The sequence below is a fragment of the Eretmochelys imbricata genome, chromosome 1 (assembly GCF_965152235.1).
Source record: "Eretmochelys imbricata isolate rEreImb1 chromosome 1, rEreImb1.hap1, whole genome shotgun sequence".
Taxonomy (NCBI): domain Eukaryota; kingdom Metazoa; phylum Chordata; order Testudines; family Cheloniidae; genus Eretmochelys; species Eretmochelys imbricata.
In genome coordinates, this window is record NC_135572.1 from 15,547,467 (window position 1) to 15,574,125 (window position 26,659).

At 46.3% G+C, this 26,659-nt stretch overlaps 1 protein-coding gene across 1 annotated transcript in view; it reads left to right on the top strand.

The window, feature by feature from the left end:
* DGAT2 (diacylglycerol O-acyltransferase 2) overlaps window positions 1-12,952 on the top strand; it is a 32,338-nt gene extending 19,386 nt beyond the window's left edge. Inside the window, exons 5-8 of the mRNA XM_077841877.1 lie at window positions 5,802-6,006; window positions 8,747-8,921; window positions 10,034-10,236; window positions 11,508-12,952. Coding sequence (XP_077698003.1) covers window positions 5,802-6,006; window positions 8,747-8,921; window positions 10,034-10,236; window positions 11,508-11,662 — 738 coding nt within the window. The 3' untranslated portion in view covers window positions 11,663-12,952. The remainder of the gene's footprint in view (window positions 1-5,801; window positions 6,007-8,746; window positions 8,922-10,033; window positions 10,237-11,507) is intronic.
* Window positions 12,953-26,659: the final 13,707 nt, after the last annotated feature.

Sequence of the window (26,659 nt, forward strand, 5' to 3'; positions counted from 1 at the left end):
CTCCCAAATCCCTTTGATCTGGCTGGCCTAGTTGGCATACAGAAGAGTATTTTCCTTCTAAGCTGGACTACTGCAGCAAAATTGAAGCAGGGGCTCATGCATCCTGCACTAGATGTAGCAGATCTTTACTCCCTAATTTCAATAACCTTCAGCCACTCTGCTGAGACAGAGTAGATGGGTATTTCTGCTAAAATGGTAGCCAGACCCTGGGTCTTAACACTCTGTCCCCAGCTTGAGGGATTGGGCTATGGAAGAAGCAAGGCAGGACAAACTCCAGCCTCTGGGGATACAAGGGGCATTCCCAGCACCAGTGAGACGGGGAGCTGCCTGGCTGGTATCGCTTGCTCCAGACACCTTGGACCAGAGTGATGTCAGCAACCAGCGTGCGGCACTGGGAGCTCTCAGCCGGCTTTTACTCTCTGCTCGTCGGCTGTTTGCACCAGCCCCTGCCTCAGTCCTCTCAACTGCCTGCACTGTTCTCACTGTCCCCACCAACCCTTGCTCTCTTCGCTTGTTCTAACGCCCCACACCCACACTTACCCAACTCTTTAGGCTGGACCAGCATAAAGAGGAATAAATACGAACAGGAACTAGCTCTGTGCTTGTGGCAGCGTTCCTTTCTTTCACTTCTGGGGTATGTCTCCATGTGGTGCTGGAAGTGTAAATTCCAGTGCTAGCAGATGTACGCACATGAGGGGTAAGACCCAGTGTCTGGTCGAGTGGGTTAACAATAGTGTATGGTGGTGGGAGGGGCCAGCTGGCCCCAGCCCTTATCTGGCTGACATGCTAGGGGCAGACAAGAGGCCTCTGGCCCATCACACCCATACTAGCAGGAGAGCACAGTAGCAATGGTATGTCAAGCTGGAAACTGCACCTCCCACTCAAGGGTTAGATGTATCCTTGGTCCACAAATACCTTTGGACAGTAAATGCTTTGGGGCTAGCCCTGTTTCTTCCTAGGTCTGGATAGTGTTCAAACCTTTGGACCCTAGGCTGTTCAGGCTCTCTGCTCGGACTGTGTCCTGTTAGTATGGCTACTTCCACTTCTGTTTGTGCACGCTCTGTCTCGGTGTCAGACTCACCAGCTCCCCATGCATCCAGGAGTGACATTCACCCCAGTTTTATTCACTACGGGGAGGAAAGTCCACCCTCAGGGCACTGGGCTGAAGGTCATAGCTTCAGTCTGGGGGTAACCCTTTTTAGATATCACTCGTTAGTAACCGCTGAACAGCGTGAGGCAAGGGGAAGCAGGGATTTCGTGCTGCTGCACTTTGCATTAGGGCACCTTTCTCCTAGTGAAGGCGGTAAAATAAGGGGAGGGGGAAGGTTTCACAGGGAGTGGAGAGTGAGGTGTTGAAGTGGGAGCAACAGGGAAGCTTTAGGACAGGGGTGGGCAAACTTTTTGGCCCAAGGGCCACATTGGAGTGCAAAACTGTATGGAGGGCCAGGTAGGGAAGGCTGTGCCTCCCCAAACAGCCTGGCCCCCGCACCCTATCTGACCGACCCATCCAAACCCCCTGTCCCCTGACCGCCCCAACCCTTATCCACACCTCTGCCCCCAGACAGGCCCCCCCACCCTGGGACTCCCACACCTAACCAACTCCCCTGTTCCCTGACCACCCCCCACCCCATCCAACCGTCCCCTGACGGCCCCAGCCCCTTTCCCATGCTGCGCAAAGCAGTATGTCTGGCAGCCACGCTGCCTGGCCGGAGCCAGACGTGCTACCCTGCATGAATGCACAGCCCTGCCGCCTAGAGCGCTGCCTGCATGGTGGCGTGGCTGCGGGGAATGGGGGACAGCAGGGGAGGGGCCGGGGGCTGGCTAGCCTCCTGGGACAGGAACTCAGGGGCCGGGCAGGATGGCCCGTGGGCCACCTCCGGCCCGTGGGACTGTCGTTTGCCCGCCTCTGCTTTAGGATCTCTATACTAAAGTAGTATTGTATGTACAGGGGAAAACAAAACCATGGGCAGTTATGGACTACTCTCCCTCTTAATCAGTAGGCAGGCCCTGTAGGCGTTTGTGGGAAATGCCATGCTCAGAGCAGTGGTCCATCTAGTCCACGGTCCTGCCACTAACCGTGGCCAATGGTGGCCTTAAAGGAAAGTGCAAGAAATTCCTCCTGGGTAACTTGTGCCCAGGGAAAGTTTCCTTCTAGCCTGTGCCAGGTACAGGTTTGGCTGAAGCCCTGACACGGAGCATTTATCATGCTTCCAAAGCTCTTGTGCTGTAGAGTGTGGCTTTCAGAGCCCCTGAAGGGTCTGAACTCCCTCCTAAAGTAACCTCTCGGGGAAAAACAAAAGCACGTGGGATTCAGGGTGACAAAGTACAGCTGCTGGGATGAGCTGGCTCTCTTCCGCCTCTCACTGTGTGGTCACTGAGGCATACAGAAGGGGCAGGCTCTGCATATGCATTGTTAGAATGCAGAAATGTAACCCAGACCTTGCAGCATCTTTAATTAGAAGGTCTCTGAGCTGTAACCCCCAAGCAGCCTTACTCATGAGAGAGGTATGGCCCCATCCCTTCACAGCTGCGGAAACTGAGCCACTGAGATCAAATAACTTGCCACAGGTCATACAGAAAGTTCGTCACAGAGCTGGCAATGGAAGCAGGACTTACAGGTTCCCTGTCCTTCTCTATTATCTAGACTACTCCAGCCATTGGAAAGCTGTCCTTAGTGGTTTGTACTGCTAGTTTGTCCCTTTGCCATCAATCAGATTCACTTAAGTCGATGTTTTAAAGCTCCTTCACCCTTTTAACTGCAGAGTGCCTAAGGCTCTAAGGCTATGAATAAATGTACTATATGTAACTTATAGACTCTGGGGCTGGTTAAACCAAACTGCAGGTGTACTGTGGCCATCTTCCTTGCCCAGGCCTACTAGTCTCTTCTTGCTACCTGTCTCTCTCCCCCAGTACTAGGGCAAGAGAAATCGGGTACTGCTATTTTACCCATAACTGAATTTTCAGTCTCTCTCTACCTATTCCCCTCCATTTGTTATCCCTACTACTCCTGAAAAACCGTCTCCATTTCTTGGTCTAGCCACGTGACTTTTTCTTGCTTCCCAAAGCCATAAGGATGTGGAATGGCCTTCCTGCTATGACCAGGTGGTGGAACAAAGCAAGGTGGCAGAACAGGCCCTACAGTGCCAATTAATGACGCACAGCAGTTTGTTTAGTAACGGAGTTAGATGCAATCTTTTTGCATTTGTTTCTTTTTCTGCTGATGAGACATGAAACCGTTTAGCTTTAAAAACACATGGCGCCTGATTCTCAAAGATTGTGAGCGCTAGAATATAATCTTTGTTCTAGGTTTGTACAGTGCCTGACACAATGGAATCCTGGTCTGTGATTGAGGATCTTGGGTATTACTGCAGTACAAACCATAAATAAATGAGCTTTTTCAGAAAGCTCATCTAGAGCTTATTGTTCTGGGGGCTCAAAATCAGACCTTTGGGGTTTCTTCCTCCGGAGAAGGAAAACAGATTTGCTTTGTGTCATCTTGCCCGGCTTTTCTTTTCATGAGATTAGGGCAATATTTTTTTCAGGGTTTTAATTTATAAAGCGATAAGCTTGAATCTTGGCATGGGGGTGGCACTTAGCAAAACAGGGTCCCCTCCTGCTCAAGAACTCTGGCTGCTACCATATTGTAAAAAAGTCTCTGGGCATCTTAAAAATGCTCCTGGGATATTAGTCGGACATAATTTATAACCATGTAAATCCCTGGGGAAGATAATAATCCATGCATTTAACCTGCTGAAGTATCATTCATGTGCTTTTTCAGAACAAATGTGTTACTGTGCGGTATATTGTTTTTGAGAGTACCTTCCTCTGTTTGATTCAAACTCCTGGGCACTTGATTAATTGCAGAGTATTAGGTACTTTTTGGTGACCTGTAATCTTGGCAACTCAGGACAACATGACTGGATTTCTATTGCCTGGAAATCTTTGCTTAAAATGTGTTGTGATGGTGCAAACCTACTTTCACCAGATATTTGAAAAGTTTCTGCATTCTTTCAAACGCAACCTACTTCATGTGCATACAAACGCCAGGGCACTAGATTTATTACAACACGTTAGGCCCACAGAGATGCGTTTCGGTGCTTTGTAGTTTTGTCGAGTCATGTTGTCATCATCAAGAAACTTCTTGGAGTAAATCAGCTATGATGGTGCAACATTGTCAGTTTTTTGGAAAGTTTCTCTGCTCTTTCAAATACAGCTTATTACATATTCATACCAAGGGCCATATTCTGCCTTTAGACATGTGAGAGATTTGTAAGCTCTTTGGAGAAGGAAATGTACAAACACATAACAAAAAAGATATCACCTAGCACAATGGTATCCTGGCTCATGACTGGGGTTCCTGAGTGCTACCACAATACCTACACGTGAGTGCAGTTCCCACTGAAGTTAACCCATTAAACTGACTTGAATGCAAAATGCATGTATATATCTGAGGCCAAAATTTAGATTGTGATGTGTCGTATTGTATACGACAACCCAGCAGCTAAAGTTTCTGCTTTTTTGGAACTCAGCAGAATCTGTACAGTCTCTTATTCTGAATGCACCATCTGAAACTAAGCAAATCTCTCTGCTCCTGCATCCACCAAGGAATTCTGTTCAGTGATCCCTGTTTTTGCCTTGTGAAAGACCAGTTGATAGCTTGTATAAGGTATGCAGGCTTTAATGGCAGAAGTCACTCACAGATGCAAAGCCATGCAGTACTCGTATGCTGTGATTACAGGTACAATGAACTGCGTGACAATTATTGGATTTCCTTTCCCAGTCCAATGGCTTTTCAAGGGGTTTTTTGGTGCGCTAAATATTAACAGGTATTTCACTGAGTAAGTGAAACCAGTTTGGGCACAGCTTTAGGCAGGATGTGGATTTTTCTCTGCACTTTGCTTGCTATGTGTGCCGGAGAACTAAGACGCACTGGTGAAATTTGAATTTGTCTGGGAGGGATTGATTCTGTGCCAGTCTGTCTTCTCCTGATTTTCAAATGGCCAGAAAACTCTCAATCTTGAATCAAAAAGGCTTGTCACTTGGATTCCTGTACAGTTCCTCCAGGAACTGAACAGTACCAGCCACTAGTTATGAAGGCCTTGTGCATTCACTTTGGGCACTTTAGAAGAGTTGGGGAAGGATGGGATCACTTAGGAAAGTAAAGATCTCACTAACGTGGGAAGAAAAAAGTTACAGAAATTGTCTGCTGCCAGTCAAGTGCAAACCATGTTGAGGCTGCTTATTTGGGGAGGTGACTAAATCTAAACTGCTCTAGAAGCACAAAGCAGCAGATGTGGGTTTCAGGGAGTCACAGAGCCTGCATTCGGGTACTCACAAATTTTAATTTTGCATTTCAGGACATGAGGGATGGCAGGAAGGGCATTGAAGGGAAATGGTTTTTGCTGAAACCCAGTCGGTCCCTTAAACATGGCAAAGTGAGTGTGTGGTCCCATGATAGGGAACACACATTCATTCAATATTTGCCTCTTAACTGTAGGGAACCAAAAGGATTTTCTTGTTGAATCTTTCATTTCCACCATCCTGACTGAATTCAAGATGGTATGTCCTGTATTTCCTTGGTGGTTGGTGATGGGAGGTAAATTTCGGGTCTGGGATAAGATGATCAGCATTGGTGAACTGGACACGAACGCTTTTGAAATTTTGCAGATTTCAAAATTTAGTGTCAAACTTACTTTTCAAAACCTCCTTTTTCTCTTGGCCTTAAGTTGTCTCATGCAAGAGAATTTCTGCATGCAATTTTGCTGGCGTTCTAACTTTGCGACCCTTTCTCTCTTTCTCAGCTGGTTAAAACCCACAATCTGCTGACGAACAGGAATTACATTTTTGGCTACCACCCGCATGGAATCATGGGCTTGGGGGCTTTCTGCAACTTCAGCACAGAAGCCACTGGTGTTGGCCAGAAGTTTCCTGGGATCAGACCGTACCTTGCTACGTTAGCTGGGAACTTTAGAATGCCTATTTTGAGGGACTACTTAATGTCTGGCGGTAAGAGCTCCTCTTCCTCTATCCCTCTTCCCCACCTAGCCACCCTCCAGATTCTCTCTTTCCCCCCTCCCCCATATCTTGCCATAGTTCTAAGAAACGCTGCCGGTGAGCAATCTAGCAGTGGCACTGATGGATGTGGGCTAAAGGATACAATAAGCCTCTTCCATCTCCTAAGATCTATTGAGCATTTGGAGGTGGCGAGAAGAAACAGGCCAAATTTATGTCTAGCAAATGTAAGTGTTCTCTTTAGTGCTTGATATTTTAATGCTGTGGTTAACTTTGCTTCTCAATCCTATTGTATTTACAGTAATTACCAAAAGGTTATAGAAAATTGGTAGTTAGTACAAGTTTCCCCCTTAAAGACATAAACTCTGATGGCCCGGAAAGGAATGTTAGGGTAGGTCTGCGCTACAGAAATTACATCGTTGCTGCTGCCCGCCTGTAGGGCTTTGATGAAGAGTGCTCTCCCATTGGCTTAGTAGTTACTCCACCTCTGCGAGACACGGTAGCTATGTTGGCGGGGGAAGCTCTCCTGCCAGTGCAGCGCTGTCTCCGGAGGGGGCGAAGGTCAGTATAATTATGTTGCTCAGGGGTGTGGATTTTTCACACCTCTGAGCAACGTACTTGTACTGAAATAAGTGTGTGGTGTAGACTTGGCCTTAGGAAGGAGACTTATTAGCTCTGGAATGACTCAGACCTGCTCTGTGTGGCGATAGGCTGCGGTGAGGTTACACTCTGGGCTTGACGACATGAACACTTAGTTTGTGGCGAGCTGGAGGTGTGGGTCTAGCCTGCCATGGACTGTCCGCGTGCAGTGTGATGCTTCGCATTAATAGTCTGCTCATGTGCTTTTATCTAGTCTGTCTTTTTTTTTTTTTCCAAAGAGGGCTAGCTCCAAGCACTGTAACAAACTCACACCCACACACGCACGCACGCAGAGTGTGCGCAGACAGACAATGACAGCACCCTGGGGTAGAGTGTCACCAAGGAGGGATGGTCTCTTGTTAACCTGCGCGTCAGATGCGCTAGTTAGCGACCCACCACAGATAAAGACGAGGTAATGGTATTGTTTCAGCTTGCAGCTGTTCAATAAAGTGCTTTTTCCTTCAAAAGGAAGCTGTCTCTCCATTTAGATGGGGCTGGGGGGATTAACCAATGAAATTGATCTTTAAATCATGTATGTTGCAGGTTCTAGTGAAAAAGCGGTCAGCGATTTCAGGAAAATTACGAGTCATTTGACTGTGTACTGTTAGTGTATCTGAAACTGAATTTAGGAACAAGGACACTTTTTCTAGGCTATTCATGTTTGTGAGAATAACCTTACCATAAAATCCCTGTATTTCAGGAATCTGAGAATAAACTGCATTTATTTTGAATGTATTTGGCATTGTCAATTAAGTGATACTTAATAAAGCTGGAAAATCCCCCTTTTCTACTTCTGATTGGAATTTTAAGCTCCTTGGAGCATGATGCCCTCCTGTAGGGCTGTATAATGGATGGTATTCACCTACTCTCCTGCAGACTGTACCCTCATCTTTGTCAGTGCAGGGTTCTTAGGAGAATTATGCTGAAGTAATCAAGGCACCACCAGAATATGTTCTCACCATACGTACTTTCTGGTTTGAGAACAGAACAGAAAGTGTCTAGCTTGCCTTAACTAACTTCTAGCACTCTCCACTCTGAAGTGCAGTGTCGAAAAATGCACTCGTGCTTTAGCTAATCGGCTCTGGGATAAAGAGATCCCAGTGTGAAGGTGCAGTGTGCATTTCTTGCTTTCCACCCCAGAACGCAACACTAAAGCATCTCTCCAGGGAAATGAGATTTCTTCCCCCACTATTTCCTTCATGGTTTCACACTCTGTCCCCCAGCTAAAACCATCCATGACAATATTCAGAAAATCCTGCAAAATTGACTGAGCACTCGAGAATTTTCTCCCTTTAATAAATGTAAAACTACTCTTATTGCCACAAAATTTTGGGGGCAGGATTTGTGCCTTAAATTAGACAGCCCTATGGCTCTTAGACAAATGGGCATTCATCTCTGAGTGCAGAAGTGAGCCCTTATGTGCTAGCAGTTCCAGCACTACACCAGTGACAAATGCTACGAACTGAAAGGGTAAAGTTCAGTGCCTATGTGCCAGAGCAATTATGTGCTAGAATAGCAAAAGGTCATTGGGATTAGGGGCCTTGTACTGATGTAAGACTAGTGCTGCATCTATAGATTTTAGGCCCGTCTTTTTAAAGGTGTTTGGGCATTGCTGTGCCCTGTGTTGCAGCACCTAACTAATTTAGGAGTGAAAATATTTTCAAAAGGGATTTAGGCACTTAGGAGCCCAAATACCATCAGGTATCAATGAAATTTAGATGCTTAAGTGCTTAAATTCCTTCTGAAAATGAGATTTAGGCTTCTAAATCACTTAGATGTTGCAATGCTGAGCTCAGCATGCCCATATGACTTTAAAAATCTTTGGAGTTCCTTTTGGTCTCTGGGGATTTTCATTCTAAATTAGGAAGATGCTCAGCCTACTTTGGACCATCCAGCTGGACTATAATAGCTGGAATTGAATAAGTGCTGTCTCTCACCCTGGGGGATAGGGGGAAATACTCGTTAAAAGTTGGGGATTGTGCAGAGCTTTGTTTTCAAAACCAAGTGTGTCTCCCCCCACCCACTCATCTTCTGCACTGCAAACAGCAAGTCTTCAGTAATTTCCAGCTAGATTTTTCTCTCCTGCAATGCTCAGGTATCTGTCCTGTGAACCGCGACAGCATAGATTACATCCTGTCCAAGAACGGCAGTGGAAATGCAATTGTCATTGTGGTGGGAGGAGCTGCGGAGTCCCTGAACTGCACACCCGGGAAGAACTCGGTGACTCTGAAAAATCGGAAGGGATTTGTGAAGCTGGCTCTACGACACGGGTAAAGGAGAAATCCGCTGTACTCCAGAACACTTTTTAATTTCCAGCACATCTATGGGAGTAGATTATAACAGCCCCTCCCCCTACGCTCTCCCTTGGTCATTACATGAAGCAATGAACTCTTTGGATTCACTCTTTCCATATTGTGTATGAGATTCTAGGATTTCAGGCATGAGAGCTTGTTCTTGCCTTTCCCTTTGGGGCTGTGTGTACATGGAGCAGTTTGCAGTGGAAGGAACTGATCTAGAGTAGTGGAGATCTTTCACTTGTAGTGTCAGTTTCCCTCGTTATTTCTTTGATGTAAAACAGCTTTGGCAACATCTACAGTTACCGCCGCCATCTGCACAAATGCGGTAACACTCTGCTGTTCCAAAGCCTGTATTGTCCTTTACTTTGTTCCACTTCCACGGTATTGTTCTGCCCAACCCCGAAATAGGAACCAGATTAACTTTTTGTTTGTGCACACCTCTATGAAACTGGCAGTTCCAGTGCTTGCTTCAGTCCTTACACAAACAGAGCTGCATGGGAAGTGATTTGTGGCTAGCTCACCATTTTTTTTCTAATTTGGGGGTTGTTTTTTTCACATGTTAAGTACTTGTATTATGCTAACTCCTAGCGGAGATCATTGTGCTAGGCATTCTGTGCACTGTACATATACATGGGCAGTCCCAGCCCCGAAGGTCTTGCCAGTTGAAGACAAGGCAAAGCGTGGTAGAAAAATGGGGGAAATCCTTCCTTACAGATGAGAAATAGAAAGATTTAAATGATTGGTCCAAGGAATCTGTAGCAGAGCCAGGAATTGAACCCAGATCTCCTGAGTCTATCTGTCTGCCTTAATCACAATCCCATCCTCCCTCTCTAGTTGATTTGTACACCTGATGGGCACCCACTGGAGCTTATTGCATCTTGCAGGCGTCATAACTCCTAGCAATAGGGAAGGCTAGTTTCGTCTGTTGCAGGCAAAGTTGCAGTGAATGCAGGGTGCAGAAAATCAGCAGGAGCCTCTTCTGCGGCTCTTCTTTGTTCAGGCATGTGCCTGTTGGCACTGAGCCTAGAAGCTGATCTCCAGCCTCGGGAAGGTTTTGACTCATGTCTGGTTTTTTTTATTTGTAGAGCGGATTTGGTCCCGGTGTATTCATTTGGCGAGAACGAGGTTTACAAGCAGGTGATCTTTGAGGAGGGCTCCTGGGGAAGATGGGTCCAGAAGAAGTTTCAAAAACACATTGGTTTTGCTCCATGCATATTCCATGGCCGTGGCCTCTTCTCTTCCAACACCTGGGGATTGCTACCGTATTCCAAGCCCATCACCACTGTTGGTAAGCACTGGATTTGAACATGTACATGACATACAGCACCACACTGTTCTGTTGGGCTGGAGAAGAGGCTGGTTTAGTGGACTCTGAGGTTTGGATAACTAGACTCCCTGGATCCAAAGGCTCAGATTCAAGCAGGATGAACTTAGCCCTTTATCCTTCTAAGAATAACTGAGTTTCTTGCAGTTACCATATTATTTAGCAGAAGTTGTTACACTGGGTCACTCTCTAGAATCCAGATCTGTGTTGGGATCCCACTCCAGACTGAGTGTTCTGACACTGAGCTCCCTCTTTGTTCTCACCTCCCAAAGCACCAAGCTTTTCAGGAGGGAGAAACAGCCCAGTTCTATGCAGGGTTTCTTTTACTGCAGCTTGTATGTTAGGTCTCTAATTCATCAGTTTTAAAAATTACAGCAGTTACTTGGACCTACCAGAAACTGAGACTCTTGAAGTCAGCTACAGGATCCACAGTGTATGAAAAATCCATCCTACGGCAATTGCCTAAGCTCTGCAGATGGTCCAAAGTTATCATTGTTTCCCTACTCTGTCCCCCTTCTCTCCATGTGGATCCTATGTGAATATCCTATTTACAGTATTGTAAAGCCACATCTCCCTTTGTGACCCAGATAAGAACAGCACAGGACCAATAGCCAACTCAGCAGAGTGCAGAAGATCAGTATATTTGGCATGGACCACGCAGGAACAGTTCAGTGAGCTAGATTATTATACCTTTCAGCACAGGGTAATGCATAAGCAGCACTACCCCAGGCATTGCACCAGGAGGCGTTGTATTCCTGAGACATCCCGCTAAGATACAATTCCTCCTCCTTGCTCTTGAAGGGGTAGTAAGTTACCGCCAGTCTGTAACTGCAGAAGTTACTACACCCTTTGGTGCAGTGGCTGCAAAATTTGCACTGATGTAACTTTGATTCTGCTACAACCACTGTAACTGGCGACTGAAGACCCGCTCTGCACCACTGGAAACCAGGGATGTACCAGTGTGACTTGCGTTCTGATGCAGAGCTCGCTGAACATTGTGGGAATCTCCAATAACTGCAGTGGGCTTTGGATAAGCCCCTTAGTGTGTTAAATTGTTCTGGTGCAATCCCTGTCTTACACCATTGCAGGGCATCTACACCGGGGGCTGCACAAACGTAGCTACACCAGTGCAAAACGCCAGCGTAGACAGGACTCTAGACAATGCAGAAACCTCAGACACTCTGTTGGGAGAAAAAGCTAATGTTCTGGTTCGGTTTTCTTTTTTTTCTTTTCAGTTGGGGAGCCTATCACCATTCCCAGAATGGACCATCCGAGCCAGAGGGAGGTAGACTTTTATCACCGCATGTATGTGAGCTCTCTGATTAAACTCTTTGACAAGTACAAGACTAAGTTTGGCCTGCCAGAGACTGAGGTATTGGACATCAACTGAGAGAACTACGTTTGACCTGATGTTGACCTGCTCGAAATCAGAGTTGGAGATGGGGTCTCCAGAAGTCCACATTGTTTTTTGTTCTATAAATCTGAAAGCATGTGTGGATGGGTGTCTGTTTTTAAAGGAAAAAAGTTGTTAAACTATTCAAATGTTAGACCTTTTTAAAAATAAAAAAAATCTTGCTTGAGATACATCCCACTACAAAGTGCTATCACTATCCAGAAGAATATTATGATTCCCCACAGCTGTGGCAATGAGGACAGAGGAAAACATGATACCCATTGGAATCTGCTATATAATATTTCTGATGGTGGATGGTGGACTTTAAATATTCCCACTGCTACAGGTTCTTACCAGCAGTGGCACAGATTCTGCTGGGAGAGAAGGGTCCATTCATTTTTCAACCCAAAGAAAGCACTTATTGATTTGATAGTGAGCCCAGTATTGTAGGTCCATTGCACAAGAACTGCTTTTGGATGTAGTTACATAGCACAAGGGTGTTTCTGGTTGGGAAAAGCCCCCTCTGAAAGCACAAATAATACAGTTTGATGGTTGGGCCCAGTTTTATAGCTTCTGCTGTGCATGGTGTTGGAAACCAAAAGAACTTGTAACTCTAATGGACCATGTTATTTCCATACTGTATATTTAGCTCCCTATTTTTAATTTTTGAATGTCTTTATAAGCAGGTCTGACTTTAGATGGTACTTGAATGTGTGTTGTATGAGAAAATGTTGGAAGCGCTCAGTATTAGCCAGCAATACTTTAAACAAACTCTAGAAGTATTGGGAGGTGCAATTTTATGTGAATGTAACAGTGGCCCTGATCCTGCAAACACTCAGGGATGTGCAGTGGGGTGAATCTGATGGGGCTGTTCACATGCATAAAGTGATACATGTGTTTGCAAGATCAGGGTCCAAATGTAAAGTTGGGAATGAATTCTGCTGTTTAAAGAGGAGTTTATAAAAAATTATAATATATTCCATGCTATGAATGTGAGAGAGTAGCCTTTCTGCACAGGATATACATCTGACTGTTTTTTTTAAATGTTTGTTTACATGGATGTTGACACTTATGCTTGTAGGGAGATGTATTATTCAGAGTACTGTGTGTGTGTGTGTGTGTGTGTGTGTAATTTAAAGCATTGCACTACTGCATGTGTAACCTGCCTTCTTCAACAGTTAATTGTTGAGTGTATTGAAGCTCTGAAACGTGCCTTTGTATTATGCGAGAGGACAGTCCTGGAATCTTGCATCACACCTAAATGTTCCTCCTTTCCTATTTGATGGACTATTGTACCACATCCAAACTTTGTGTACAAATTTATAGAAATAAATTTGAGCAAAAATAGTTCATACCCTCCTCTCCTGTGCCATGGCTCTCTTTTGCATCATCCAGATGTGTAGCTGGGTTCCTTAAATGTTATCTGTGGCTATTTGGTTTATTTTATTTAGACTGTGTTGCAAGTGCTCCTCCAGCACTCTCTGGTTACCTGTGCCTTAGGGCAATGACAGCCTAGAGATTAACCAGTAGTAAATCTTCCCCTCTCAACTGCTCAGAAATTAAACACTTACTTCCCAGAGATCCTTCATGAGCTCCAGGTTCGGAGTTCAGCCCTGCAAAGTGTTGAAACACCTCTTGTGAGGATCTTATGCATCAAGTTACTACTTCAAGTAGTGTCCTGATGGGTGCTCCACTGTAGGGGTGTCTGGATCCCTGTGCTGCTGACTGGAGAGCTTTGGGAGCATGCCCTGCTCCTCGCATGCAAACCCTCCTCAGTTCCTTCTCAACCATGCTTGGCTAGAGAGGGAGCTATAGCTGTCCATTCATGGCTCATTAATGCTTTTAGAATTGCTAATTTTTAGCTTCCCCGGAAAGCCTCCTTTCTTTACTTTGTTTACATTTTATTTTAGACATTGCCTTTTTAATAATAATAATAAAAAAAAATTCTTTCACCAACCCCTTGGTATGTCCAGCACCCCCGCTTCCCCCTCCCCGCTTCAAAAAGTGTCTCAGTCGCAAGGAATCTATCCCAGTGACTGATGGACACTCACAAGTGCGTTCACAGCCTGGGAGAAAGACTTCCCACAGAAGTGTGGGTGGCTTGTGTCAGCAACTGAAACCCTTATTCAGGGAAGATGGAGAACTGAGGCTCAAACTCCTACTCAAGGAGTCAGCCCTTCAACTTCCTGAGTCCCAGTGGGAGCCCTCACCACAACCCTCCACTTCTAAGGGAGGTGAGCGCAGACACCCACGAGCCACTCACGCAAGGCCTCTAAGGCAAGGACTAGGAGTCCCCACGGAGAGCCACAATCGAATTGAAAAGAATCTGATGAAGTGAGCTGTAGCTCATGAAAGCTTATACTCAAATAAATTTGTTAGTCTCTAAGGTGCCACAAGTCCTCCTTTCCTTTTTGCAGCTCAATCGGTATCATTGGTATGGACAGAACCAAAGCCATCTAAATCTGGTACCCAGGGCAAACGTGGTACCAGACCAACAGAGCTAGTTAACTCTCTTAATGCCCAAACACTGTATAAAATGTACAAATTATAATGCACATATACACACACCTAATATATAGAACTATAATAATTTGTCCTGGACACTGAAGATGGCTGCCTTGAGCCCTTGAAGTCCTAGATTTAGATCATTCAGGTGAGAGAATATATCGGACAAGTAGCCCAGCCATGAGAGCCAAGCTGTCATACAGACAGTGAGAATGGGAATAGGTGGTCTGTCAAGAATACCTTGAACTGGGCATGAAGTTCAAAGCAATGTGCCAAGGCCTTGCCCTGTGACAGGTGTTAAACCTTGTGGAGCAATAGATTAACCTGCTTGCTTCCCATCTCATTACATAGAGTAGAAAAGATTCTGGAGTTCAGTGGTTGAGCTTTTATAAAGTTTACAGCGCTGTCCCACACCTTCCAGTGGTGTTTTGTGTTTTTTTTTTGGACAGGAACCATGTTTATTTCATGGGATACTGACTTACACTGGTCGATTGATTTCTACACGCACTGGGAACACTCAGGCAGCAACCCCCTCTCCCCCACCTGGCTGGGCTGACAGGAGGGAGCCGAATTCACACACACATGATTATTTCCTCCAGTGGGCAGGAGATCAGCAGGGACAGTTCTATACACCTAGGCTTCTGCGCCCAAGGCGGTGAAGCAATGCCCCCGATCAGGAAATAGAAACATTAAATAAATATGTACAGACGCGCCCGCAGGAGCCCAGGCCGGAACAGGCAGGGGCTCAATCCCCCATTCCTACTTTAGATGTCTGCAGGATGGCGACTATGACCCTGAAGAGCCCGATGGAGTTGGTGGGCATGCTTCTGGCAGCAAGTGCTTCCCTATGTATACTGCAATGCACCCACATCGCATTGGGAGTGACTGCTCTGATTCATGTCACTATTCCCCTGTGCTTACCAGTCATTGGTTTTGTGCCATTGGTGCAGATGCCAATACATTGTGACCTGATGATATCACTTTGATTTTGTGACGTTGTCAAGCAACCAGAAAATCTCCTCCACTGTTCTGGAAGGCAGTGACTGGCAAAACACAACATCATCCTGTATTGCACCTTTGTAAATATACCACACGTACACGAGAAGGGGAGCGAAGCCTGCCTTGTCCACGGATTCGTCCAGCTGCAGAGCAAAGTGCTGGCTACTAGTAATTGAGTTAGGAGATCGTGGGCCATGTCATCAATGCTGCTGCTATTTGATAATGGCAGGAACTGAATTAATTTTGGGGCCTAGTGCTTACCATGTCTGCAGCCACACGCAGCAGTAGTTCCTCTGCTACGGTGTGAGATTTGCCTGATTTTGCAACATGGACGCTCACTACCTATGGTGCTTCGAGGGCTTTACTGTTGTCAGCAGCAGCCGAGGGCAAAACTTTCTTGTTCACCATTAACTGTGCCGATGTCTGCTTGAAAAATTCTGGTGGTTTGTCCTTTGTGTTCATGTTTTGTTTCCGAGGGTCTGCGTAGAAGAGATGGTTTTAGGCTGTTGTTTGATAGGACTTCACTACGTCCCACACCCTGCACCTGAGGCTATTCGCTGGCTGCAGTTCAGAGGTGGGCAAACTACGGCCCACAGGACCGTCCTGCCTGGCCCTTGAGCTCCTGGCCCGGGAGGCTAGTCCCCGGCCCCTCCCCTGCTGTTCCCCCTCCCATCCGCAGCCTCAGCTCACTGCGCTGCCGGCAGTGAGCTGGCCTGACCTGGTGCTCTGTGCTGCACGGTGCGATTGTAGCGCCGCCAGCCACCAGTGCTCCAGGCAGCATGGTAAGGGGGCAGGGAGTGGGGGGGTTGGATAGAGGGCAGGGGAGTTCGGGGTGGTGCTCAGGGGCTGAGGGTGTGGATAAGCATCTGGGCGGTCAGAGGGTAGGAAACGGGGGGTTGAATGGGGGCAGGGGTCCCGGAAGGGCAGTCAGGAAGGAGAGGAGCAGTTGGATGGGGCAGTGGGGGGCAGTCAGGGATGGAGTGTCCAGGGAGCAGGGGGGGTTGGATAGGGCAGGGGTCCCGGGGTGGGGGTGGGGCAGTCAGGAATGAGAGGAGGGGTTGGATGGAGCAGTCAGGGCTGGGGTGTCCGGGGGCGGTCACAGGGGACAGGGAGCTAGGGTGGGTTGGATGGTGTAGGAGTCCCGGGGGCAGTCAGAGGGAGAGAAGCCGTGTGGGGGGGTCGGATAGGGGGTCGCACAGCCTCCCTTAACCGGCCCTCCATACAGTTTTGGAAACCCAATGTGACCCTCAGGCCAAAAAGTTTGCCCCCCCCCCCCCGCTCCAGTCCAAGTAAATCCCATGTTGATGTACTTTTTACCATTTATGTCTCTTTGATATAGATCCTGTTTTGTGACTGGTGTCGGTGTTTCGCATCAGAGGCTGAGATCCATATGGTGAGTAAGTAGTCAGCGTCTCACTGGCGATTTCAGCAAGTGCACAGATACTGGCAAAAGAAATTTCATCACTTCACTTCTCATCGCTGATACCTCATGTGTTCTTACCATTACCTCTCTTTAGCCGTCTGTCCATATTTCACTGTTACGGACAGATATAGTGCAAGACATACAACCAGCCCCCCCCCAACCCCCTTAAGTTCTGAGCTCAGTGAGACTGGACAGTTGCTGGGCAACTGAACCCACACTGTGTGGTGATTCGGAAGTGAGGGCTCCGTATGCCAGCATCTCTGTGTATCTGTTTTCGTTGGTACATCTTGAAGTAACGACTGTATTTATACAACAAATTCCTACAGAGTTTTAAATCTTCATCTCAGTAGCCTATTATGAAGATGCAATAAATAAAAGAGTTAATAAAATCCACCATTACACAATTTCCCCTGGCAGAGATGTCTTGTGTACTCCCAGCGATACACGTACCGGTTTGGGAACCCCTGCAAGGCTAGACACTGTGCGGAGATAAGAGAGAGCTGTCCAGAGGTGGCCAGTTGCATCTGTGCTGCTCTTTGGCTTGGTTATTGGTTTCTACTTTTGTGTGCAGCCTAGTTAATCCTCATCTTTGGTTATTCGGGGAAACCTTTGGGAAAGAGATGAGTCATGCAGCATGACCTGAAGATGACAAGGGCTGAGCTTGTGACCACTCTCCAGGCGAGGGCAAAGAAAATATGCATCATTGTGGAGTCCTCACTGTACCAAAGACAGAAAGTTAATGCTGCAAGAAATTTGTCTGCAAGCAGGCTCAAATACTATATATTAAAACCAACAGACTGGGGAGCGGGACTTAAATCACTGCTCCTTCAACACAAAAGAAGACAAGCCTGTCACACTTCAGAAGTCTATCCCACAGTAGTAGATGGTCCCCAGTTCTCTAGCAACATCACCAGCTCACCTAGAGCCTGTGTGTGAATGACCTGCCCAAAGTCTTGCAGATCTGGGATTAGGAGTCAAGCTCTTGGCTTCAAGCCTTAGCCGTGAGGCCTGGCTGGTCCTCTGTGTACTTTGTTCAACAGATACTCCATTACCAAGGCTCTGAACAGGGAGGAGGCGGCGAGCTCCTGATTAAATTCCAAAGCAGGGAACAAACAAAACTATTCCCAGGTATGAGAACTGCTTAGGAATGCTGTAATAGCTTAGGGGAGTGCTTAACCAGCCAGGAGGGAGTCTAGTGAAACCTCAGGTTTCAGAGTAGCAGCTGTGTTAGTCTGTATTTGCAAAAAGAAAAGGAGGACTTGTGGCACCTTAGAGACTGACCAATTTATTTGAGCATAAGCTTTCGTGGGCTACAGCTCACTTCATCGGATGCATCCGATGAAGTGAGCTGTAGCTCATGAAAGCTTACGCTCAAATAAATCTGTTAGTCTCTAAGGTGCCACAAGTCCTCCTTTTCTTTTTGCGAAACCTCAGTAGGCAGGTTGGCTGTTAGTACTAGGCAGGTGATAAAAAGGATTCTTTTCCCCTAGATCAAAGGTTCTCAACCTATTTACCATTGTGGGTCGCATATGCAGCTCTCTGTGTGTGATGTGGGCCATATCCACACTATATACTACCTCTATCCTACAAATAGTACCTGTATGGCCCCAAGGCTGTCACATGGGCTGCAGCTGTGTGCTGATTGGGTTGCAAACAGCCTACAGGCTGCAGGTTGAGAACCACTGCCCTAGATGATCAGGACCAAGAGACCAGACAACATCCGTATCACTCTGCTCTAAGAAGCAAACACGTGCTGTCCGTGAAGACAGTCTGATGGGGCAGCTGATGTCTCGAGGCTAATTCAAAGTTAGGATCCCGGAATGTTTGAAATCACATTCCGTCGGATTTACAGAAAAGCTCTACCAAACCCGTGACAGGCCTGAGTACTGGGGCTTATGGTTAACATCTGATCTGTTGCAGGGGTTCTCTGTTATAACTCATGCAGTGATGGGCCCAAGAGTCCCTGCAATTTGGTTCTGGACCTGGATCTGGGCTTTCCATCTCATGTCCACCTCTGCTTCCTGTATCCTGGAAGCAGAAATGGTCAGGGCTGGTAGCCTGGTGGCTTCATGTACAGAGAAGCAGGGAGCCAAATGACTCATCAGTCAAGGATAACAGTAGCTAAGGACCAGCCTGCTCACTTCCTCCTGCTTTACTGACAATGAAGACTATCCGTTCCAGTGTTTGCTTTGCCAGTGAGCTCACCTTGCCCATGAGAGATGAGATGCTCCACGCCCTTAACATGGCTGCCCTCTTGGAAAGGGGGTTTAGACGGATGTTGAGGAGAGGCCCTTTGGTGGTCCTGGATGGGAAGACAGCACCATGCTGGGGCTGCTGAAACATACTGCAGCTTCCTTCCTCTCTGAGCACCTGCACTCTGTGCAGACACCAAGGCTGCTAACCCTGATGGAAGCATCTGAAGGACACTCCACAATGAACCTCACAGAATCCTCCTCCCATGGCTTTTACTCTGGGAAGGTACAGGATAGCTCCGCGAGGCTTCTGCTTGGTTCTGCAGGATAGCTCTGCACTATTGTAAGAGCTAAGTACTGCACCAGGACCTGGCACTCACCTGCCCCGTGATCATGAGCAAGTCACTTCCCATCTCTGGGCCTCTGTTTCCTCCTCCCACTCTTGGTCTGGCTTGTCTGTTTTAATGGTAAGCTACACTGGGGCAAGGGCTGGCTCTGACCACGCATCTGTACAGCATCTAGTGCAATGGGGCCCTGATCTCAGTCAGGGCTTCTGGGCACAGCCATCATACAAATAGTAGTAAATAGTATTGCTATCTATGGTTTCTGATTAACCCATATTGGCTTCCATTATCACCTTATTTTCCTCTACCGCTTTATTAATTGTTACAGTAAATGTCTTAGTATTAAAGGGAAACTTCTTGGGCTCCCCCTCTCCCCTGCAGTGTGCTTCCCTTTCTCCAGTCCACTGGGGCTATATCTTTCCCTTCAGATCTTCTCAGAATAACTGCTAAGATTATTTCTGCTATTTCCTTTAGGTTAAGAGGAATCAAACCTTTCAGGTTTCATTATGTCCCCATTCCCTAGCTGGTCTCTAATCTGTCCTTGAGGCCTCTCTGTCCCCTTTTAGCTGGGATTGCATTCCTAAGCATTTCAACCTTCTCATTGTCACCTGTTACTTGTTCACCCCAGTGGGTGTGGAGGAGGTGGGGTTGTGCGGGGTTTACAGATCTGGATCAGAGCTACTGCCCCACACAGCACCCCACCCCTACTCCAGTCCCCCATCGGCAGGCACAGCCTACTCAGTGGCCCATCTGCACACACAGGGGAGCCCTAGATCTAGCTTTCCAGGATTCCAGCCCTGGCACAGCCCAGGTGCCACAGAGAGGCTGGGAGGGGCCGGGAGAAGCTGCAGGGGGTGCTGACCTTCCTCCGCTGGCCTCCCTGATAGGCTCAGAGCTGAGGCAACAGGGAGGGACAGGATGGGTATGGGAGGGAAGAGGCACCCTGGGAAAGGCAACACCTCCAGCAGGGGCTCCAGGGACTCTCTGCACCCCTAGAGAGACCCCTTGGCCTCAACCCCACTGACAGTCACTGTACCCCTGGCCCAGAGAGACCCCAGTTCTAACCGCACTGATCGTCACTGTACTCCCAGCCCCAAAGAGAGACCCCCCCACTGATTCTCATTGTGCCCATCAGCTCCCAATCCCCAGAGAGATCCTCCAACCCACTGAAGCTCATAGACTCCCTCCCCTCAAGTTCTCCATCCCCCAAACTCACAGGATGTGTAGAATCGTAGGATTGCAAGGGACCCCTGCACTCAAGGCAGGACTAAATATTATCTAGACCATCCCTGACAGGTGTTTGTCCAACCTGTTCTTAAAAATCTCCAATGACGGAGATTCCACAACCTCCCTGGGCAATTTATTATAGTGCCTAACCACCCTGACAGTTAGGAAGTTTTCCCTAATGTCCAACCTAAACCTCCCTTGCTGCAATTTAAGCCCATTGCTTCTTGTCCTATCCTCAGAGGCCAAGAAGAACAATTTATGCATTTTATTTGAATAATTTGTATGAGGCCTATTGCCTCACTTAAAAACAATACCAAAAGGCATCAATAAAAACTACATGTGCTTACCTAGTATATGTATAAAGACATTGTGAAGTATCTGTATTAAATGCATGAACATTTATTTCGTGTGTGTGTGTGGAGGGGTGGTTATGCTTGATCCCAACCCTCTGGCTTCCAAACCACTTGAAACACTGGTTCACCCTTCTTACTAAGTAGCAGTCAGAACTTTCCATTGTCACCTCTTGCCTTTCATGTACTTATTCAAAGTTTGCTCATCCCATTTTGCCACCTCATGCTAAAAGTACAGTATCTCACTTGGTGCCTGGCTCCTACAGTCACGCCCTGAAATTTCTTTAGTTATCGTGGGGAACGCCCCGCTCATTTTTGCTTAACCTTGTAAAAGTAGAATTATCAATCCGATGAGAGTGGCTGAAAGAGTAGGCGGAATGGTAAAGGGAAGACATGGGATGCCGGACTCCTGCATTCTATTCTTAGCTCTGCCACATCACTTAGCCTGTCTGTGCCTCAGTTTCCTCCTCTGCAATATGGGAGATGTAGTCGTAGCTACCTACAAGAGTGTTGTGAGAATGAATTAACTGATGTTTCCTAAAGGCTCTGAGATCCACAGAGAGAAGGGGGTAGTATTACATTAACAGAAACAGGGAGACTCTCAGGCTATCATATGCAAATATAGGAATAGCGAGTGATTTGTTTATTTATTTTGGTCTTTACAGAAAGAATTGTCATCTCAGTTCTACCAAAAGAGACCAAACAGTAATCATGTGCTGCCCCCCAGTGGTCAATCAGCGTAATGCCACAATAGAATATCTGGTTTTGTGTATGTTTTTGGTACTGAGAGTGGGAAGTACCGGGAAGGTGTTGTTTTTGTTTATTACATGTATTGCAGTAGCACCTAGGAGCCCCAATCACAAATGGGGACCCCATTGTGGATGGTGTCTGACGAACACAACAAAAAGACAGTCCCTGCCTCGTGCGTAAAAATGCGTTGTCGTTTTATCATCAACAGTGGGGCTATAATAAGGAATTTCTACAAAGAGAACTCTTCTAATCTTCACTCAGTAAAACTGTCCTTCAAAACGCCTGTTCTGTGTGAGTCACCAACACCTCAGTTTAACAGCGTTATGGGGGCTACCGTAAAACAGCACCTTCTTACCCAGAAGACATGCCCCATGTCTGCATTCCAAGCCATATCTGCTTATTCGTCATTTAAGCAATTTTTTAAAAACTAATTTTCAGTCCTGTTAGCCCTAAAGCGTCAATACAGCTCTGGGAGAGTGCGATGGCTTTGATTTTGCAGCCAGACCTATATCGGAATAAGTAAGTGGCTCAGGGGTGTGAAAAATCCACCCCCCTGAGCGATGCAGTTATGCTGACCTCCCCCCCCGTGTAGACAGCACTGTGTCAATGGGAGGCTCTCCTGTCAGCGTGGTAGCATCTTCACTGAAGCACTACAGCGGCGCAGCTGCATTGTTTTAAGTGTAGACCTGCCCTGGCTCACACATGGTTAACAGAACTGTTCATTAAATTCCAATTAGAGTCTTAGAGGGTAAATGTGCAAGGCTGGCTAAAGCCATTTCTTTACTTATAGACTGAGAAAATTTGATCTGGAGTCACAGTAACCCACGACTATCATTTTAATGAGATACCTTCCAGACACTTTAAAACACTCTTCCAAGCCAATAGGTTTTACTGATGTGTAGCAAGAGGTTCACGTGAAGGTTGGGTGCGTGTCTTGATTGTTAAATGGGTTGATCAACTCCACCTCTCATTGAGTTCAATGGGATTTGTGGGCACTCAGCACTTTGGAAAATCAGGCCCTCTGCTTATATTCAGCAGGACCTCAGTCTGTTTCATGAACTGAGTTTAGTGTGGATTTCGTGTCAGGAATCCCAGAGAGCATCAGAGGTTACTTTTTCCAGCTGAAGGGGTGTGAGGTGAGAAGGGGAAATTTAAACAAGCACCTAGATTCTTACTCCGATTGATGACTCATGGGACAAGATGGAGAGATTTTAGTTACAGATCATCATATAAAAGCTATTAAAAACCAAGTCTCTCTGGTCTTATAAAACATGATTTAATTCACACTAGGTTACAATTGAAAATATTGTAACCCCCTCTGCCAAGCGGGCTGATGTCAGAGTCTTGCAGGTCACTTTCTTGTTGGCGGAGAAATCAGGGACACAAAGGCTGGATATCTTTAGCGTCTCTTGTTTTCTTTACACTACGTTTACCTGTCTCTGAACAGAGGTGGTCACAAACAGCAGGCAGGCAATCCCATTTCTCAGAACTCTTAACTGAAGCCCAGTTACCCACTTTGCTCCAAGAATTGACTCTAGTTAGATTAAGGCTGAATGCCTCAGCTTCCCTCAGAAGAATATCCATCATAAAACTGTCAGCATGGACCGACCATCCCGTGCATGCTAAGAAAAAGAACTTCTAAGGCTATGTGCAACGTCATCTGGTGACTCTTGCCGTAACAAATACCTTTTAAAAACAAATTGAAACTGATCCACAAACGCCAAGAAAACAGGCGGAAAAGATACCTCCAGCTATTCATACCAAAACAAAGGAGACAGTGTCTATGCCCACGATTGTTTTCTTTAGTAAAAGTTTCCACCATTCTAGTTTCCTCCTTTTCCATGAATCATCTATTTTATAAGATTCTGGCCTGGTAAAGACTATGATTCCGTACATGCAGCAGAACTGACACCTGCTAATGTGTAGGAATCACTCACAAGGTTGCATTTATGGCTACAGAACTGCCAACCCTAAGCATTCAAAAATCAGGAGCCAGACCTCAAAAAAACCATGAGGTTGACTGAAAAAATCATTAGATTTTTTCAAAAATAATACATTTGGAGTTTTCTAATTATTTATTCATTCCTTCCTTCCGGGCTTTCAAGACTTTAGGGTTAATGTTTTCAAGCTTTTCTCTGCAATCTTGACAGCTAGATATCTACTTTTTTTTTTTTAACGAAAGCTGAAATTCGGGTCTAGTCATGTGACTGCAAGAGCTACTGAGTAGCACAATGGCTACTTTAAACACAGGATTGAAATGGAGACCTGTCATAAGGAAAATGGAGACCTGTCAGAGGGACACCACTGAGCAGCATGGTTTACCTTATCAGGGGAAGCAGAACAAGAGGCCGACACAGAGCTCACATTACTCCACTTTGTGGGTCTACAGAATAACGAAGCTTGTTACTTCATTCTGTTTGTTATGAAAGAGGCAGTTGCTGGTTAACTGGACTTCCAGCTGTGTTGACTTGGCTAACTGGTGGTCTTGGCCTGTAACTAATCTACTCCATTATTTCTGTCAGTTCACACACTGAGACATTTTCCAGAGAAAGCTACTGGACTCGTCCCTTCTTCCTACTTCCCTTTGACTCTTAGCAGACACAGGGTAGGACAGGCCTTGAGTCTTCTTCAGCCCCAGGCTGATGTAGGAACTGCAGAAACTCATGTGCCAGATCTCAAATTCCATTTGTATGGCCTCCCAAAAACTCAGTCACTCAGCCTTCCTGGGCACCTGCCTCAAATTCCTATCCTTGTCTCACCAACTTCTTGGGGTCTGACATCTTTGCGGAGTCTCAGGCCAGGTCTACATTAAAAAGTTAGATCGACTGAACTACATCACTCAGGGTTGTGAAAGATCCACACCCCGGAGTGGTAGAGCTGAGCAGACCGAACCCCTAGTATAGGCAGCGCTAGGTTGACAGAAGAATTCTTCAGTCAACTTAGCTACTGCCTTTCAGGGAGGTGGATTAACTATAGCAATGGCAGAACCTCTCCCTTCACTGTAGTGAGTGTCCGACTGGAGTGCTACAGTGATGCAGCTGCAGCGATTTAAGTGTAGACCTATCCTCAGCAAGGAGTGGGCTGGTATCCAGTGCTCTTCTCCGTGCTGAAAGAAAAGGAGGACTTGTGGCACCTTAGAGACTAAAAAATTTATTTGAGTATAAGCTTTTGTGAGCTACAGCTCACTTCATCGGGTGCATCCGATGAAAGTGAGCTGTAGCTCATGAAAGCTTATGCTCAAATAAATTTGTTAGTCTCTAAGGTGCCACAAGTCCTCCTGTTCTTTTTGTGAATACAGACTAACACGGCTGTTACTCTGAAACCTCCCCTTGCTGAGTGTACTAGCTGCCATAGCAATAGCTTGGGAACACAATCATTTATTATAGCATTGGGGTTCTTTCTTTGGGGAAAGTCGCCCTTGGGTTCTTATAATGGGCAGCAGGTTTAAAACAAACAAAAGGAAGTATTTCTTCACACAAAGCACAGTCAGTCTGTGGAACTCCTTGCCAGAAGATGTTGTGAAGGCCAAGACTATAGAAGGGTTCAAAAAAGAACTAGATAAATTCATGGAGAATAGGTTCATCAATGGCTATTGGGCAGGGATGGTGTCCCTAGCCTCTGTTTGCCAGAAGCTGGGAATGGGAGACAGAGGATGGATCACTTGATGGTTACCTGGTCTGTTCATTCCCTTTGGAGCACCTGGCATTGGCCACTGTCGGAAGACAGGGTACTGGGCTAGATGGACCTTTGGTCTGACCCAATATGGCCGTTCTTATGCTCTTATAAGAGGTATAATTTATTTTCCTCTGTGCATGAAATGCTCTTTGGAGTCAGATGAGCATGTTTCTGTGTGGATGCAAAGTGTTCTGCCAGCATTCTGAGAGCTTTAACTGATTGAATTTCTCTAGTGCAGACCACGCCTAAGTGACTGGCACAAAGTCACAAAAAGAGCCCGTGTCAGAGCTGGGATCAGAACGAAGAAATTGTTTGTTCTTAGTCCTTTGTCCAGAGCACTAAATCATGCTCTTCTCTAAATAAGATGCACCGAAACTACATGAACAGCTGATCCCAAAGGAAAATATTAAACGATGTCTTCCCCATCCCATGTGCTGAAACTAGCCAAGCATAACAGTTAAGCCCAGGGCATGTCTGTATAATAGATTTTCCTATTTACCCGGAAAGTTTCTGCAATGTATTGTTTCAGGAGAACTTAGAAGGTGCCAGTGAAAGGTTGTCATCCAGCCCAACATCACCCAAGAGGACAAAAGCATGGAAATGAGCATTGTTGCAGCAGGAAGTTCTATAGAAGGGTGCACCCAGTTTGCTCTGCACAGCATGCAGAGGGATCCCATCGGATAGAATTCAGCCCTGTGTAGAAGGCCAGCACCTCTTCAGTTCCATGTAAGCCCTCAGGCATGCACCTCATTGAGTCCTCCCATGCACAGCGCCCCCCCCCCAAAGAATTTATAACCACTGGAACTGTGAGAAGGCACCTTGAGGAAAAATTCTTTCCCAACCCCAAATCTCGCCCTCCCTCCTGCTCTTTTGGATTCTCTTTGGATCATGAAATGGTTAATTGTCAATTTATTCAGTAAGCTTAATTACCATGTTGAGCTGTATGTACCATCTAGTGGATGTCTGTATATTTACTAAAAAAGAAAAGGAGTACTTGTGGCACCTTAGAGACTAACCAATTTATTTGAGCATAAGCTTTCGTGAGCTACAGCTCACTTCATCGAAAGCTTATGCTCAAATAAATTGGTTAGTCTCTAAGGTGCCACAAGTCCTCCTTTTCTTTTTGCGAATACAGACTAACACGGCTGTTACTCTGAAACCTGTATATTCACTAATGAGCTATTCATTTAGCACCACTTGTCCTGGAGCATCTTTAGTGACTATCCAGAGTTAGGATCTCAGTTTTACACCTGATCCAAAATGGTGCCTTCCGCAGCACACAGCCCCTAAAGCCATGTTGTAGCAGAGTTTCAGGGGGAAAGGGGGGGCAGAGTGCCACCTAGTCAGGCCCTGAGTCATTTGTTAAACTTTTGAATGCCTTATTTTTATTGCATTTTTAGCCCATTTCATGACTTTGATGCACGATTTGCATGCATGATTTATCCCTGTCATATAAGACAATAAATGTGCACACTAGGATCTATAAATCTGTATTTATTCATGCCATACAGAAGCAAATTAAAAAAATC